Below are 18,403 nucleotides of genomic sequence, written 5' to 3' on the forward strand. Positions count from 1 at the left end.
GATAACTGAGGAAGAAGCAGGGGTTGACTGAAGCTATCTGGAATCTACGGGCACAGCTTTAATAGTATTGCTATGTTATTTAATTGTTTTTGATTGTCTTATGAAAAACAATACAAGAGGTTTAACAGGAGACCATTTCAAGGAAGTATTCATTTTACACAATGTAGACAGCAGCCCTGGTGGGATCCACTTCAGTGGAGGGCAAGGGCCACCCCCTCAGCATTGCCTTTGGGGGGGGCGGCCTTGCCCTAAGTGTTTGTAAGTGTTTTAAAATGTTTTTTTATTTCTATGCTTGACTTTTTTTATTTGTTTTGCTTGGCTTTGTTGTTGCTGTTAATGTGTGGGAAGGAGGAAGAGAAATACATGTCTGTGAAGAGGGGACTTGGGGAGAGCAAGGGCCTCCTCCCCAATCATAGTAGTTCTGGACAGGGGGAGGTATGGTGTAGGAGGTGGCACAGGCCGGGGAAGGGGCACATGACACAGGCAGTTAGTAACTGTGCCATATGCCAACCCCTCCTCCAAACTGGGGAAATTGTGGTTTTCTTATCAGACAGCTCTCAAATCTGCGGCTGCTGCTGTTGAATGCCAGGTTGGCTCTGAATAAGATCTGCCTTATGCATGATCTGATTATGAATGAGCAGGCGAGTCTGGTCTGTATCACTGAGACCTGAGTGGGTGAGCAGGACCGAGTTGGCTGCACCCAGCTGTGCCCACCTGGGTACTCAATGCAGTGTCAGGGCAGACTTGAGGATCAGGAAGCGGGAATTGCTGTGGTCTACAGAAATTCTCTCTCTCTCCTGGCTCTCTGTCCAGTTGCGTGGGGAACAATAGTGGTTGTTCCTGGCATTGGGTAATCAGGACAGATTAGGGATTCTGCTGGTTTAGCACAACACCTTGCTGCCCAGCAATTTCCCTGACACAGCTGGTCTCAAAAGCAGTGTTGAGGACCCCCAGATTGCTGGTTTTGGGAGACTTCAACATCCATGCCAAGGCAATGGACTCTGGGGTGGCTCAGGACTTCATGGCTGTCATGATGACCATGGGGCTGTCACACCATGTTATCAGCCCAGTGCATGTGGAATGCCACACTCTAGACCTTGTTTCCTCAGAAAATAAGAGTGATCTAAGAGTGGGGGAGACTGACATCAGTCCCTTGTCATGGTCAGATCACCTCCAGTTGAGATTTAGGCTTTCAGCACCTTTTCCCCCTCTGCAGAGGCAAGGGCCCTATGAGGACAGTCTACCTTTGGAGACTGATGGATCCAACTGACTTCCAGACAGCCTTGGGTTTCCATGCTGATATGACTCCTGTCGAAGCCCTTGCTGACTTGTGGAATATCCAAATGGCTCAGGCTATTGACTTGATCGCCTCTGAGCACGCTCTCCCACTTCATGGACCCCATCTGGTTCCCCGGTATACTCCAGAGCTCAGGGCAATGAGCCCAAGCTGGGAGACGGCTTAAATACAAGTGGAGGAAAACGCCAAACGAATGCAATCAAACACTGGGGAGGGCTCATCATCAAGCCTACTTAGTGGTAGTGAAGACAACAAAGAAGGCATACTTTGCTGCCTCCCTTACATCCTCATTGTGCCATCTGGCAGAGCTTTTCCAGGCAGTGCGGGGCCTTCAATAGTCTGGCCCAAAGGAGCAAGCAGAACTAATGGTAGCTCACAGTGACTTGTTTGCAAAGCATTTTGAGGATAAAGTTGCTTTGATCTGATGGGACTTTGACTCTGCTGTTACAGCAGATGAATCTCAAGGGGTGTCCAGAGCACTGTCTAGTCTTGTTGTGTTGCATGAGTTTCAGTTGTAAGGTTTGAGGACGTCAACAGCATGCTTGGATCAGTCAGGGTGATGACTTATGCTCTGGATCCTTGCCTCTCTTGGCTGATAGAAACTAGCAGAGAAGGGACATTTGGCTGTGTCAGGAATGTGACTAATGCCTCCTTGCGAGAGTGGATGGTCCCTGCCTGCTTGAACCACTCCTCAAGAAACCCGCTCTGGATTCGCAAAATCTAAGTAATTACCAGCCAGTTGCCAACATCCCCTTCTTTGAGTGGGTGTTTGCAGAGCAGATCCAGGTACTCTTGGAGGAAACTGATTTTCTAGATCCATTTCAATTGGGGCTTAGGCCCATTTTTGCCACAGAAACAGCTTTGGTCACCCTGTATGATGACCTCTGTCAGGAGAGAGATGGAAGAAATGTGTCACTGTTCATTCTCCTTGACCTTTTTCAATACCATCAACCATGGTATCCTTCTGGAGCAGCTATCTTGAGTTGGTGTCATGGATGGGCAGGAGCATGAGAGCTGGGGGAATGTGTGGGCAGAGGAGTCAGGCGAGGTTGAAAATCCAGGTGAAGAGGCCAGTGATTTGTGGGGGTTCTGTGCCACCCATGGGGCAGCTGCCGGAGTGGAGCTAGAGGTGGCCAGAGACCAAGTGAAAGGAGGTGGGGAAAGAGCTGGAGGAAGTATCAGAAGCTGAAGAACCTGTGACGGGTCCAGAGAAAGTTGTGCCGTTGGAATCCCCTCTGTCCCCCAATCTACTGTCTCCACACTTATGGAGAGACTTAAAGCAATGGGAGCAGCTGGAGCTGCCAGTCAGGAGAAGCCACTGGGTACTTGCAGGCACAGCATCAGACTAGTAAGTTTAAGAAAGCAGGAAGGGGAGTGGCTATACTGTTGCTCAAATTGTCCAAGACAGAGAACCGGCCGGAGAGGTAGATTGCCTAGCCAGCTAGTTAGTGTGGAATAGTGTGCATATCCTTGCACATTAGGAGCTGATGTAACTGAGTGCTTTGCTAATAAAGAAATAAAATTCCAGTCACTTGTCCTCATTGGTCTGGGTGTGTGCAGGACAGATGGGCGGCCCTGCTTTGTGGTGGTCCCAGGCCTACTTGGATGGTCATTTCCAGAGGGTGATGCTTGGGGAGAGCTGTGAAGCCTTCAATGTGGGGTTCCTCAGGGTTCGATTTTATCCCTCATGCTGTTTAACATCTACATGAAACCGCTGAGTGGGGTCATCCAGTTTTGGAATACGTTGTCAGCAATATGCTGAAGACACACGGCTCTACTTCTTCTTTACACCTTCAGGTATGGAAACGGATGTGATGGAATGTTGTCTTGCCTCAGGAATGAACTGGATGAGAGCCAACAAACTGAAGCTCCATCCAGGTAAGACTGAGGCACTGTTTGTTGGTGGTGCCCTAGTCCACATGGGTGGGAGGTGGCCTGCTCTTGATAGGGTTTAGATCAAGCATAGGCAAACTCGGCCCTCCAGATTTTTTGGGACTACAATTCCCATCATCCCTGAACACTGGTCCTGTTAGCTAGGAATGATGGGAATTGTAGTCCCAAAACATCTGGAGGGCCGAGTTTGCCTATGCCTGGTCTAGATTACTGCTCTTCCCAGAGAGGCTTGCCTGGTTACTTCACTACATATTTTTAGGCACCAGGCAAAAAAGTTCTTCTATAATCAGGCCTTTGGTTGATTAAACAATCTATGGCCCTTTACATGTGCTTGTACACAGGAGTTATTGATTTTTGTTGTTCTTATTATGATGATGATAGGTATTTTGTGTTTTCATTTTGGACTGTTATTTTGTAAACCTCCTTGTGATCTTTGGATGAAGAGTGGTATATAAAATTAATAAATAATAATAATTTTTGCAAACACTAGAAACTAGCAATAACAGAAGCTGGGATACATACCTATTTCCACATCATCCTCAGCTTCAGCTTTAAATATGTAAACTTTAATAACTTCAGAACCAAAACCATCATCTTTAGATACGTTTTCATGTGAAACCTCACTGTTGATTTTTAATGGTGTGTTTCCAATATGGTCGAGCTTTTCCCCAACATCATCCACTACAAAAACAAAACAAAACCAGTTAGAAGGAAGCAAGAAGTGTTAGCAATGTTGGTCCATTGTTCTTAGCTCATTTGTGCAAAACCTAATATGACTGGTAATATAAAGCTGGTGCACAGACCAATCACCTTGTTCTTGATTATTTTGTGAAGATTACACATAATATGAAGAGATTTGTTTTAATTTTTTGTTTTACTGTTTTAATAAGTCAATGTAGTTAATTTCAGCATAAAAACGATGAAGTGCAGTGCAGAAACATTTCTGTTACATTATAATGTCTGATTAAACTAAATAAGTCAAGATACTTTGTTTTTGTATTGATACTCTTCCCTCCCCCTTCAAATACAGTTATATAGTATTAAATGGTAGGTTTGTTCATGTTACCAATTTTTAAAAAAAGAAATTATCATTGTATGTATTTATCTTTGCAAGATCTTCAAAATACCAAACACTGCTAAGATGAGAATCTCTTTGAAGGGTACAGGAGAATCGCCACTTATGTGGGGGTTCCGGTTTGGGCCACTGCACATGTCACCTGGATGTGCATGAGTGGGGATTCCCCCGTTCCACTCCTGCCTCACCTCCTTTTGGTATGTGTGTCAGCGGGAGAACACATGCTCTTCACACGCAAGTAGGGAAATGCCTGTATAGCATTCCAAAAGATGAAAGGGTAACAGAACAACAGTGTAAAATGTTAGTGAGTCACCCTGTAAGAACCAGGAGAGATGTAACACTTAGAATTTCATGGATCAGAGCAGGATGGTACATTCAATCCCTGCATCTTACCCTTCCTCATAGTTAAGTTTATGTCAAACTAGATTTAACCATGGATAGGACTGAGGGCTTTTTCTTAACTAGATAATTGATCAGTATGAGTTGTACAGGTGAAACTCGAAAAATTAGAAGTGCCACAGGCTGATAGCATCCATGCCATGCCGCATTGAGGCAGTAATTGATGCAAAAGGGGCCCAACAAAGTACTGAGTACATATGCATGCTTCTACTTCTCAGAGGTCCAATATTGCTCTGTTTGCAGTCCTTGTTTTGCTGATTTCATTTAATATTCTAATTTTCTGAGATTGTTAATTTGGGGTTTTCATCAGCTGTACGGCATGATCATCACAATTATAACAAATAAAGGCTTGACATATCTCGCTTTGCATGTCATGAGTCTATCTCTCATATATCTCATATATTAGTTTCACCTTTTAAGTTGAATTATTGAAATAAATGAACTTTTCCACGATATTCTAATTTTTCGAGTTTCACCTGTATTCAACTAAGTTCTAATCAAAAGCTAGTTATGTCAATTCACTTCAATGGGTCTACTATGAGTAGGACTAGCACTGAGTATCACCCTATATCTTGTTTAAATGTAAACTACACTTAAGGTTGGTGCCAATACAAGTCCTAACCTTAGTTAGCCTTACAGTGGAGGAGCAGGAGAAGGGAGGGAAGTGTGTGTCATATGAGCCCACTCCTGATCTCTTAACCATGATTTAAGAGATTCAGAACATTACATCTATAATGGGCTTAATTCTGAACTCACAAGCAACCCTTTCACAAAATCAGCAATATCATCTAGTCCAAGTGCTTTAACAAAATTTAGCATAATTTACTTTGTTGGAACTTGGAATTAAATGCCCAAGATGATACCGCTCTGCAACTGGTCAGCAAGAGGTCAAACTCCTTTGTAGCAATTAATTCTTCCAGGAAATTTTCACATATAATTTCCCAAGTTAAAGAAAACTACATTCAACATGTACTAATAATATATAATGCTAATATATAATACTTAAACATAATAATGCATATTTGTTTTATGTGTCCTCATATTGCCTGTGCTGGATGTGTGCTCATTTTGCCTGTGCTGGATGTTATTTAACAATACCTGCTAAAACTGTAGCAGTATTTGGTGTCACTGATGAAACTTGTATTTCAGAAGTTTGTGAATGAGTCAGAACACTGCTGGAGCTATTGAAAACAGAACTAAACAGAACTATATAGAATTAAAAATGCTAAGCACATTAAAAATATTTATATATCAGTACTGCTACTGTTAACCATTGCAAAATTAAGCTTCTGTGACTGACTGGAAGGTGTTTCTTTAAAAATCCATCCCTCCTGCTTATGCAACCTGCATGTGTGCGAGAGCAACCCCATGGCATACAGTGGCCTTCCCCAACTGTTGGTCCCCAGAAGTTGTTGGCTTACAACATCCATCATCCCCAGCCACCATAACCAATGGTCAGGGACAGAATCATAAAACTGTAGAGTCAGAAGGGACCATGATGGCCATCTAGTCCAACCCCCTGCAATGCAGGAATGTTTTGCCCAACCTGGGACATGAACCCATCCATGACCATGAGATTAAGAGCCTCATGCTCTACTGAGCATCTAACATCTGGGCCCAAGGTTGAGGGAAGTTGGCATAAAGCATAATGAGAGCCTTTTCTTCTACTAGCTCACAGAAGGTTACAATACTGATCAGAATACAAATAGCCTGAATGCTGAGAACCTGGAGAAAACCAAATCAACTGGATTAACATTTAGAGAAAAGGCTACATCAGTGTTTCTCAACTGGGGGCCAAATGGCCTCCTGGGGGCCCCCAGGATATTCCAAGGGGGCCACAGGTGAATATCACATAAATGGGGGGGGGGGGCACAGCATGAGACTAGGGGGCCACATTGAGAAGTGAAGAAAACAGAGAAGGGACCAATAAAAGAAAACAGAAAACAGAGAAGTGACCAATAAAAGAAAACAGAGAAGTAGAGTGAACAGAGAAGTGACCATGCTTCCCAGTGGATGGATCGCCACGCAGAATCTGCGGCAATGTCCCTTCAGCTTCCTTCTCCCTCCCACTTCCACCACTGCAAGCACCAAGCTGCCCGCATCTCATTTGTCATGAGCAAGGTGTGTGGCTGCAACAGTGTTAGTGTGTGGGGTGCTGTTTCTTCGTGTAAGTATTGCTGCGAAAGGAGGTACTGCATGTTGATGTATGCAAGAGTACTGCATGTAATCTTCAGGTATTTTTAGCTGCTATGTTTACCATTTCTTTTGCAGTTGCTGTGTTCAGTTGCTTCTCATTGTAAAGATCTATTGGTATCAGACATAATTTTTCATTTGTCTTTGTTCAGATGTTCTAACGCTGTTTTATTTCTGAGAAGTGATCTCAATTTTGTAGTTGCAAACATATGTAAAATTAGTCTTCATCTGTATCAGTCAAGTATCTTGGCTACGGATTTATTCTGTCACCACAAGACCACACAATACCTATGCGTTTGATATGTATGATGACACTTTCCAATGAGAATATGTGTCCATGTAAGTTGCAGAAACATTTTTAAACTTCTCATAAAGACAAGTAGGATAAACCACTGGAATATTTTTGAGTGTCACGAGATAAATTTGAAAATGTTTGTTCAGAAATCTGTTTTAAATGACAAAAGGTTTAATTGCATCTTATGATATATTCAAATTGACAGCCACACACTATAGGGCAATCAAATCCATCCCTTTGAGCAATACATCAGTGTCGAGGCATATTGACAAAATGACAGATGTTGAAAACCGGCTACAGTGGTACCTTGGGATGCTAACGGGATCCGTTCCGGAGCCCTGCTTGCATCCTGAATGGAACGTAAGACGTGATGGCACGTCTGCGCGTACGTGGGTCGCGTTTTGCCGCTTCCGTGCATGACGTCATTTTGAGCGTCTGCATATGCGCGAGCGGTGAAACCCGGAAGTAACGCACTCCGTTACTTCCGGGTTGCCGCGGAGCGCAACCCAAACGCGCTCAACCTGATTGAACCCGAGGTATGACTGTAGTCTCGTAGTTAAAAGTTCAGAAGTTTGCTTTGCAAATTGATGAATTGTGTTTACCAGATAACACAGCAATGCTTATGTTAGATATTTGCAAGACAGAGTGTCTGTTTTGACAGCTTTGAGAGGACAATGACAAAGACTTCACATGCTTATTATTGCATACAGAAGTCTGTTGGCTGTCGTTTTGTTGCTTTGTGGGACTCAGTTGTGACATTTTTCAGAGGCAAGAAAATATGACCTCTGTTAAATGTGATATATTTTACCTGTTTGATGTCTCTGAAAAGCTCAGTTTGTTGAACAAAGAACTACAGGGCAGGAATTGTGACCTTTTTTCAAGCAAGGAGATTATTACAGGCTTTCTTGGAAAAGTCAAACTGTATACCATCAATTGGATGTCGAGAATTTGCAGTTTTCCTCTTTGGCAGCAGTTAGTGATGAATTGAAAGAGGATGAAATAATTATGTATGTGAATCATTTGAAGCAGCTTTATAATGATAAGGAAGTTTGTTTGCATGATCTGCTGGACATGGATATTCCGGCCTGGGTAGTTTGCTGTGAATGCTGCTGTCATAGAGCTACAGAGTGACATAGCAGCCAAAGTAAATTTCAGTCAAGAAAAACACCATTTTGAGATAAAGGATACTATATCTAAAAAGTTTACACAGCTTTGAGATAAAGCAAAATTGTTTTTCATGTCATTTCCTACTCTGTATTTGGCAGAATGAGGTTTCAGTCGTGTGAATTATTTACTCAGCCTAACATGGAATCGCCTTAACGTAACGGACAGAGGTGATCTTCAGTTATCCCTCACAACAATAGAACCAGATGTGAAAAAGCTTGTTTCTGGTCATCAAGCACAAGGGTCACATTGATCAAGAAATACATTTTTATGTAATTGTATTTTGTATAAATTATAAAATGTTCTATTTACAAAAAAAAAGACATTTAAATAGCTACCTTTCGAGCAGTAGGACAGGGGGCCACAGGAAGGAAAAGGTTGAGAAACACTGGGCTACATTATGCCTTTTAGAGATCCCCTCCAATATATGAAGGTAGAAAGGATAGTGCCACCACTGCAGAAAAAGTTATTTTTTCAAAAATATAGTGAATAACTCCTTAATTAGGGTTGCCATATTTTGAAGAGCAAAAAAGGGGACATATTTGCCAATTTCTACTTTTTACTACAGATTGCAATTTTTAAAACTCTCTGTGTGTGACATAGAAATATATATCTACACATACCCCTCTATCTTCCACACCTCTTTCTAATGCTCCCTCAGTCACAAACAAGAATTAACTAACAGACCACTGGACTCGATGGCCCTTGTGGTCTCTTCCAACTCTATGATTCTATGATCAGACAATCTTTCACCTTTGCCACATGCAAGAGAATAAAAAAAACCCCCATAGAATAGACCCACGATTTCAAACAAAGAGAAAAAGACACCACAAAAATCAGGAGAGGTGTATTATCGCCATGCTATCATGCAGAACGAAGGTAGGGAATAATGTAGGGGTTCTGGATCATGTAAACTGGGTGATGTGGTGGAAAGGGGAGGGGAGGAAAAGAAGGAAGGAGGGGGGAAATCGGGAGTCCAATCCGGAGGGAACTACTGCCTCAGCCTTGCTCCTCTCCCCTTCCCTCCACTGGATCTCCACTGCAGCCACCACCAGCCTCTCACTGCCTTGCTTGGTCTACTCTCAGTGGCTACTGCTGTGGCGCTGTTCAACCCCTTCTCCAGGACCTCATGTGACCTGCCACAATTTGATACATTAAACACAGTGTGTCTGGTTTCCTGGAGGGGCCCTGAAGCAGACTGCTTGCTCGGGGCCCACGGCCGTACTTAGGAGCTGATTTGCTAGGAGTACCTGCACCCTGCCAGAGGTGAGCCAGCCATTGCCAAGCTTCCCAAAAGAGGGAACCAGAGTTTTCTCTTGTAGGGGCAACTTCATGGTTACCATATTTGATTTGGGTGCTGCCTTTCTCCTCTTCTTTTTTTTAAAAAAAAAAACCCCAATTTTTGCAAATGAAATTTTACCCCTGAAAAAGCAGTTGTGTCTGGGAAAATCTGGACATATGAAAACCCTACCTGAACTACTCACTTAGCAGAGAGCCTGAACCTGTATTAGAACAATAATGTTTTCTTCTTCTGTAATAGCCATTTGTCTTTGAAATGTAAAGCATTTATTTTTATTTTAAAATTTAATTACACAGATCTGCATAATGTTAACTATACCTATGTTGTAGAGGGATAAAAAAGGTAACAACAAATCTATGGACAGTATTAGTGCTAAAAAGCAATGTGTAAATGCTTGTGGATGGAAAATGTAAGAATTTCAGACTATTCATAAACAGCATAGCAGTTACTAAACGCATAAACAGTGAAGAAGTTACTCAATGCAGCAGTCAGAAGATGTGTACTAAAATAATTTTGTCAGAACAAAAAGATGACAAGCAAGTGACATCTTGGAATACAGCTGAAGTGAATTGACTATTGAATATTTCTTTTGTTTCCTTCTTTCAAGATTCTGGTTGAAAAATCCTATTTGATGCATAACAGCCCACTTCTGCAAATTCTCATGCATTGGCTTAATTTTAGTCAACAAAAACAATTCTGGGAGAGCAGGAATAAGGATCTTTACAAACAATAAAGATATAAATGTATACCATAGGACAAAGAATGTGTTTCAAGGTTCTAGAGATGCTAAATGCACAGGACAAAGTAAAAACAAAATTACAAAAACTTAACTTATTCTTATATAGTGATAACAGAGGCTATTCATACATCATTTTGATATGTCACTAATAAAGAAATGTAACCAAGTTAACAGGAAGTACCATACAAGATTTGATTTGCTTTTTATACTTTTAATTTATCTTGTTTAAGATAAGAAACAGAAATGCTAATGTCATGAACACGTCTGCCCGAAGTAGAGAAGTACAGCATGAGTTAGCATGCAGAAAAGAGGCTTGCATTTCTCTCAGACAGCTGGAAGCAGTTGGCTGTCAACTTCTCTCCCCCCCCCCCCCTTTTGACAATGAAAGGAATGCAGATAAGCCATCAACAGAGAGCAGGTTGGAGAGAAGCCAACTCTATCAAGAAGCACGATAATAAGGACTTCTTAGATAGCAAGAAGCCTGCATACAGACTTTGATTTATCACCCAAACAAGGCACTAACCGCTGCTGCGAAACTGCTTGGAGCCAGGAAGAAAGCTTAAGGCTCACATTTGGCACAGTACAAACGTAATGACTCCCAGTCAGAAGAGGATGCACCCATTTTGCTCTTCCCCAGTCCTTTTAGCACAATACAGTACAGCAACTAAGTTGGACAGAAACCCCAGATGATGAGCTTGCATTTTTTTTAAAAAATGTATTTAGCCCTTCTAGAAAAAAAGTTATGAAGTTCTCTTTGAAGCAATTTCTGTGAAATGAGCCAACTGCTCTTGCCTGTTAGTGGCTTTAGCCAATGAGGTAAGTCAAAGATTTGAGTGTTAAGTGAGTTGTTTGGACACCAGGCAACAGGAATCCTTGGTGTTCTAAACAGCTGCTGTTTCCCCTTCTCCTTTAGTGTACCTTTCCTGTTTGTGTCTTATTTCCTAGTCCTTAGATCCATCCATTTGCTGTTCTATTTGTTTTGCTTTACTGCCTGCCAGCCACATAGAGCAGTACGCAGGCAGCTACTTGACATACTTTATAAAAGTACGTATGTTGGGGTAGAGGAAGAAGTGCTGGAATCACAGCCTGCTGGCCATGTGGAACAAACAGTAAGCCACAACTTGAAAAACTTTATGAAAATGGGGGGGGGGGGGAAGAAATGCAAGATCCTGTTTGTTTTGTCACCTGCTGACACATGGAGCAAGCAGCTGCTTGAAAGAGAACTGCTTGGAAGAGCTTTCCACCCCAATAATAAGTTTCAAAGCTTTACTGCAGAACAGTCTTAAATACAGTGGTGCCTCGAAAGACGAAAAGAATCCGTTCCGCGAGTCTCTTCGTCTTGCGGTTTTTTCGTCTTGCGAAGCAACCCTATTAGCGGATTAGCGCTATTAGCGGTTTAGCAGCTATTAAAGGCTTAAGGGATTAGCGGATTAGCTGCTAAAAGGCTATTAGCGGCTTAGCGGGCTTAGTGGATCACCTGATAAGTGGCTTAGTGATCAGCTGTTAAGCGGCTTAGCGGCTTGGGAAAAAGGGGGGGGGGGAAACCCCGAAGGAACTCGCAAGACATTTTCATCTTGCGAAGCAAGCCCATAGCAAATTTGTTTTGCGAAGCACCTCCAAAACGGAAAACCCTTTCGTCTAGCGGGTTTTCCGTCTTGCGAGGCATTCGTCTTGCGGGGCACCACTGTACTAGCTACAAAAGATAACCTACAACGGAACAAAGGAACACATTGCTCAAGTTATGAGGTTCTGTCCTTTATGCAGTTCAGTAAATGTTCCTCTTTGGTCCCAGAGAGAGTTCCTAAGCTTGTTCATCATTGCAGAGCTTAGCTTCATCTGCCACTGCTACTGCTAGCCATCACTGACTTTTCAAGTTTCCTCTCCTACTTTGAGAGATCTGCAGCTCAGATTGCCAGCAATGAGTCAACAAGTAGCCCAAGCCTGTGAAATGGAAAAAAAACACAGCCTTCTGCTTTCACCTAGAGTGGAACGTCTTGCTTAATGTAAACTTATCTGCCTTGCAAATACAAACCTTTACATAAGTTTGAAATTCAGCATATACAGATATTTTATGCATATTAAACTTATAACTTTAACAGAATGCAGGTGTGTGTTGGCTATAGCAACCCTTTGTTGTTTTTGTTGCATGCTCTACAGTAGGGCTGACCAATACCTGCTTTCCAACATTGCAATATATTGCCAGCTAAGCTTTCTGATATGGCAGTATATTACCAGGTCAGCAAAGAGAAAAGAAAGAAGAGGAGGAGTTTGGATTTGACATCCCGCTTTATCACTACCCAAAGGAGTCTCAAAGCGGCTAGCATTCTCCTTTCCCTTCCTCCCCCACAACAAACACTCTGTGAGGTGAGTGGGGCTGAGAGACTTCAAAAAAGTGTGACTAGCCCAAGGTTACCCAGCAGCTGCATGTGGAGGAGCGGAGACACGAACCCGGTTCACCAGATTACGAGTCTACCGCTCTTAACCACTACACCACACTGACAGGTAGGAAGAAGGCAGCTGCCAGCTATGCACACAATTAGCATCACCGTGCACAGCAGCTGCCTCTTTCTGGCAAGGCTGGCCGACCGGAGCACATCAACCAAGGCACCACATGGCATGGCACTGTGGAGCCGCCAGCCTCCCCCAAACCACCTGCCACGGCTCGCCTCGAAGATATGTTTCTCACCACACAAGCGGCATCTACCAGGAGCCACTGATCTGTTTGGTGGAAAAGAATTTACATTATTTTCTACTCTATGAAACTAGTAAAAGACCAACAACTTGCCAGTCAGCATTAAGTATGTCTTTTTATTTGTGACGATGCATGTGTATGACTGGCTGCAGTAATATAAAATCATGCTTGGATTCAGTTATCTTTTATTTTCTAGTTCTAATCTACAACAGCACACCAGCAACAAACGTTAACAGCCAAAACGTAACAGCGTTTGCAAATGAAAGTTTTTTAAACATTACAGTGGTACCCCGCAAGACGAATGCCTCGGAAGACGAAAAACTCGCTAGACGAAAGGGTTTTTCATTCTCTGAGGTGCTTCGCAAGACGGATTTTCCTATGGGCTTGCTTCACTAGACGAAACAGCCCTGCGTCTCCTGTCATGGCGACGGTCACTGCACGCACGCACGCTCACTTCCCCGCTCCTCCGGCTCCCTCCCACCTTCCTGCTGACGGCTCCTCCGGCTCCCTCCCACCTTCCTGCTGACGGCTCCTCCGGCTCCCTCCGACCTTCCGGTTGATGTCCGACCTTCCGGTTGCCCACCGCCCTCGCGCGCTCCCCTCAGGAGCCGTTGCCGCCAGCAGCCAGCGCTGCAGCCGGAGTCGCGCTCCTGAGCCCCGCTGCCCTCCAGCAGCCGCGTCGCGCGGTGTCCACAAGGCGCGGGTGAGTCCAAGGACCGGCTGCGGCAGCTGCCCTGCTTCTCCCCACCCCTCCCCGCCGTGGTGCTTCGCAAGACGAAAAAGCTCGCTCTATGAAAAAACTCGCAGAACGAATTAATTTCGTCTTGCGAGGCACAACTGTATTTGCTAACAACAACAAAAAATGGAACAGATTTTTTTATGTTTGAACCATTTTACGTTCATGTCTCTTTGATTTTCCTGCTCTTTTGGAAGCGGCAGCCATTTTCTGACTTGTGTCCTTAAAATTCCAAATTTGAGCCCCCAGACCAAAAGGCTGGTGACCAATGACTTAGCATGTTTTCTGAACCAGAGAGGTGAAGGTCTCTCCTCTTTAATTACAATCTGTAATCTTACCCATGATCCTGGGTTCAGATGACATGCTAAGCCAAACACTGGTTTAGATGCTGCTCTGTACTGAAAAGACCAAGGAGGGGCAAAGTAGGTGCAAACTCCTTGACCGGTCCGGTACATTTCCACAGCAACAGAATTCCCGGACTTGTAGCAGAGCGGGCACAGCGAGTGCTTGACGTGTGAGTGAAGAGACAGTCCACACGCTGTAGTTCTTCTAAACTAGACAGCTTTATTTACACCAGACAGATAAAATAACAAACACTCCATCAGAATCAGCAGACATGATGTTTCTGCCTCTCTCCGCAGAAAAGTGAAAGTACCTCACAGACAAAGAACTCAGCTTTCCCAGATGTTGGGAAGGCTCCTCCCCAGATGCAGGACACACAGAGATGTTAACCTTGTAAACACCAAACCTCACACCCCCTCTTGTCCTGCACTGGGGGAATGTAAGTGTGACCACTTACCTCTAAACACAGACCTTCACAGAATTCCCCATGACGCTGGAAGGTCATGAACCCATCTGCCAGGTTCTTCGAACTAGGACAGTACTTCAGTTCCACTAATCCCAACTGAACACTCTGACACACATTCTGGAAACGGATGTCTAGGTGTTTGGTTCTGGCCTTAAACTGCCCAGACTCTGCCAACTTCAGACAGGGTTGATTGTCCTCCCAAACCGTGACGGGCAAGCAACACTCTCCGCAGATCTCTTGAACCAAGCACACATAGAACTCCAATTCCCTGCAAATCTCAGACAGCGCGCTGAACTCAGCCTCAGTAGAGGAGAGTGCTATGAGACTTTGCTTTCGGGACTTCCACCCAACCAAAGAGTCCCCAAACTTCACCACCATACCAGAAACAGACTTCCTGTCCTCCAGATTTGCCCAATTGCTGTCTGCCCAGAACGTCAACTTTGGCTGACAGCTTGAGACAGAAGTCTTTGGTATCTTCAGCACCCGCTTGACACCATTCTAGGCTTGGGTTTGTAGCTTCCCGGCTGAGCAGATTGGTAGCAAAAGCTATGTCAGGACTGCTCCACTGGGACAGATACAACAGACTACCCAGGCCTGACTGAAAGAGGTCAGCATTTTCAAACTCAGTGTGTTCCACTTGCTGACTGTCTTTCACGTAGCTTGTCTCCATGGGTGTCCTGACCCCTGCACATTCAGACATCCTGAACTTCTCAAGCAACTGCTCAATCTTGCTTCTCTGACTGAGCAAGTAACTTCCATCTTCAGTTCTAAAAATCTCCACGCCCAGGTAGATCTTTACTGCATCCAGGTTCTTAAGTTTAAAACGTTTACCAAGCTCTTTGGGAAACTTCTCCACCTGTCTATTTGTCTTTGAAACATGGACTATATCAACAACAAAGACTAAAACAATTTCCTGTGACTCTCCTGACCCTTTAAGGTACAGGCAGCTGTCAGAAAGACTCCTCTTGAAACCTAGCTTCTCTAAGGCTTCATTCAGACAAATTCCTGGCCGATTGTTTTAAACCATAAATCAATTTGTGCAATCTCCACACAATGCCTTGCCCCTTGCCCTCAAACCCTGGAGGAGGAAGCATGTACAACTCCTCCTGGAGGTCTGAGTTCAAGTAGGCTATATCCACATCAAAGTAATGCACCTGCAAACCTTTTTGTGCAGCAATGGCTAAGAGCGTGTGCAGAGTTTCACTTCGGGAAGTAGGAGCATACACCTCAGTGTAATGCAGCCCCTTCCGCTGCGTGAACCTTCTGGCTACTAACCTAGCCTTGTACTGTGGTTCTCCAGTTTCCGTGGGTTTAAGGCAATAAACCCACCTGCTTCTCACAGCCTGTTTGCCAGCCAGCAATGTTGTGAGGGAGAACACACCTAGAAACTCCATTGAGCTCATCTCCTTCTGCATCGCCTCTTGCCATTTGCTGGCTTCTTCCTGAGGCAGTTTCTGAACATCCTCAAAACTTTCAGGTTCACACTGAGCCACCCCAACACATACACTTGTGGCCTCAAACCTGTCAGGTGGTTTACCTTTCATGGCCCGGGTTGACCATCTTAGTGTGAGCTCCGGTACCCCTTCTGACCCACTAGGGCCAGCTAGACCATCCCCAGTGTCAGAGAGGTCCCCCTCTGTCTTGCTGCGCCTTTTGAACCTTACAACTGGACTCGTGGGCAAGGACGGTTCACTTTTTGGCTCTGACTTGACAGCTTTAGGAGAGGTTCTAGGATGCTCCTGCTCTGGACTCTGTTCCTCAGCAGCAGGATCAGGCTCACCTCTTCCTCATCAGCTGAGTCAAGACAACTCTCTGAAAGTATATCTGGGTTACCATGTATGCGTGTCCACCCACTTTGCTCACAGAACTCAGCACTTCTGCTGACTAGAAGTCTGGACTGACTGCCTTCTGGATAGGCAAATCTCCACCCCTTGGTCCCTGGTTCATACCCACAGAAGATCATCTTCCTGGACCTTGGTCCACCCTTTCCGCGTTTGGCATTTGGCACAAGAACCAAAGCCTCACAACCAAAAACACGGAAGAAATGCACCTTGGGCTTCTTGCCATGCAGCAGAAAATAAGGTGTGTCCCCTACAACAAAACAATAGGAATGATTCTGAGAAAATGAAGCACACCACCAGGCTTCAGCCCAAAAACATTGTGGGAGCCCAGAATCAAAAAGCATAGCCACAACAGCCTCTTGTAGCATTCTGTTCTTGCATTCAGCAATGCCATTTTTTTTAGGACTATGTGGGACTGTCAACCTGTGACGTATTCCCTTCTGGCAGAAGAAATTCTGCAGCACAGACCAGGTGAACACTGCACCACGATCAGACTGAAAGCTTCAAATCTTTGAAGAGAATTGCAATTCTACAGCAGAGATCCAGTCTTTCACCAATGCTGCATCTTCCCTTTTGTGTTTAAGCGGGAAGACCCAAGAATTCCTCGAAAAATAATCCAAAAGCAAAAGAATGTGTTTTGCCCCACCCATACTGGCTACTGGCATAGGGCCACACAAGTCTGCACGCACCAGCTCAAAAGGCCTGGTTGTCACCCTACTAGACCAGGGGTATGAGCACGTTTTTACCTTGGATTGCTTACAAGCTCTGCAATCTAAAAACTTATCACATGCCTTCATTTTGCACCCCTCAGTGCACCCTGGGGCCTTCTTAACGTAACCCCAATTCACATGTGCCATACGTCGATGCCGCAAATGTTGACAGCCATCATGTGTTGGAACATTGGCACACTGCACATGTGTTGACTGTGCACATGTGGGACTGTTACCTGCAACCGGCATTTCTACCACAAACAGCCTGTTTTTGCATTCAACACTGAACAGTTGATGCCCACCCCTGGAAAAAGAACATCCTATTCTCAAAACGAACGCTGAAACTGTCGGCAACGAGGGCAGTGACGGATAGAAGACAGCTGGACATTTCTGGAACTACAAAGGCCTGAATCTTGTCTGCAAAAAAGGACAGTACAGTGAGCCAGACATCATCAGAGCACGTCGACTTCCATCTGCCAACTTGACAGTTCTTCCATTTTTAACAGCCTTACAATCCCGCAGAAGCCCACCAGATGGCATGCTCCACTGTCAATCACGAAGGTCAGCACAGCGTCCTGTTTACAGCTCTTGACTGTTGCCATGGAAGCTGCCAGATGATACTGCAAAGACTTGTACTTGCTATCAGTTCCTTTGGAACTTTTGTGCATTTTCCCACATCTTTGCGCTGAGCTAATCTGCTTGACCTTGCATTCCTGAGCCTCTACCGGGCAGCCTCTCACGAGATGGGAGGGGGACCCACATCTGTAGCAGCATCTCAAAGCAAACACTTTCACAGATTCCTCATTGCTTTTCCCTGCACCCCCACTCCTCGGTGCACAGCTTCTAGAGGAACAGCCAGCGCCTGCTCGCCCCCCACCTTTCTGTCTCTTCTCCTGTTCATCACAAAGATGCGCTGAAGCATAGAAACAGCTTCCAGGAACGTGGCCCTTAGCTCCCACATGGCCCTCGACTCCCTCACAACCCTTGGCTTCCACTGTGGTTTCACAAACCCTTTCCAGTGCCTGCCAAGTGGCCTGGGCCGTCTTGAGACCCTCAAGGTGGGGCAACAGCAAATCGTCCACGCTAAGCCTCAGTATGCTCAACACACTCTGATCCCTCTTCAGAGCAGCTGCCACGTCTGCTTCACTCCAGCAGCTCCAGCAGCGGCCTGGATCGGTGGGGTTTGCATGCAATCCCAAAGCTGTTTGCCCAAAAGCCAGTACTTAATTCTCCTCAACCAGTCTTCCCAATTGCTCCCATT

The 18,403-nt window shown here is 44.7% G+C and overlaps 1 protein-coding gene and 1 long non-coding RNA gene across 9 annotated transcripts in view; one reads left to right on the plus strand and one right to left on the minus strand.

Moving 5' to 3' along the window:
- Window positions 1–18,403, plus strand: part of LOC310668900 — a 174,193-nt gene that overhangs the window by 150,217 nt on the left and 5,573 nt on the right. The window lies entirely within an intron of this gene.
- The window catches only part of LOC310668828 (zinc finger protein 711-like), a 65,955-nt gene that overhangs the window by 14,197 nt on the left and 33,355 nt on the right, over window positions 1–18,403 (minus strand). For 6 of the 8 annotated variants that reach the window (XM_083422157.1, XM_083422152.1, XM_083422150.1 and 3 more), the window contains one exon: window positions 3,713–3,871. The exons of the other annotated variants lie outside the window; for them this stretch is intronic. In XM_083422157.1, the coding sequence (XP_083278283.1) occupies window positions 3,713–3,871 (159 nt within the window). The remainder of the gene's footprint in view (window positions 1–3,712; window positions 3,872–18,403) is intronic. 8 annotated transcript variants of the gene reach the window in all.

The sequence above is a fragment of the Podarcis tiliguerta genome (genome assembly GCF_965153285.1).
Source record: "Podarcis tiliguerta genome assembly, chromosome: W".
Classification (NCBI taxonomy): Eukaryota; Metazoa; Chordata; class Lepidosauria; order Squamata; family Lacertidae; genus Podarcis; species Podarcis tiliguerta.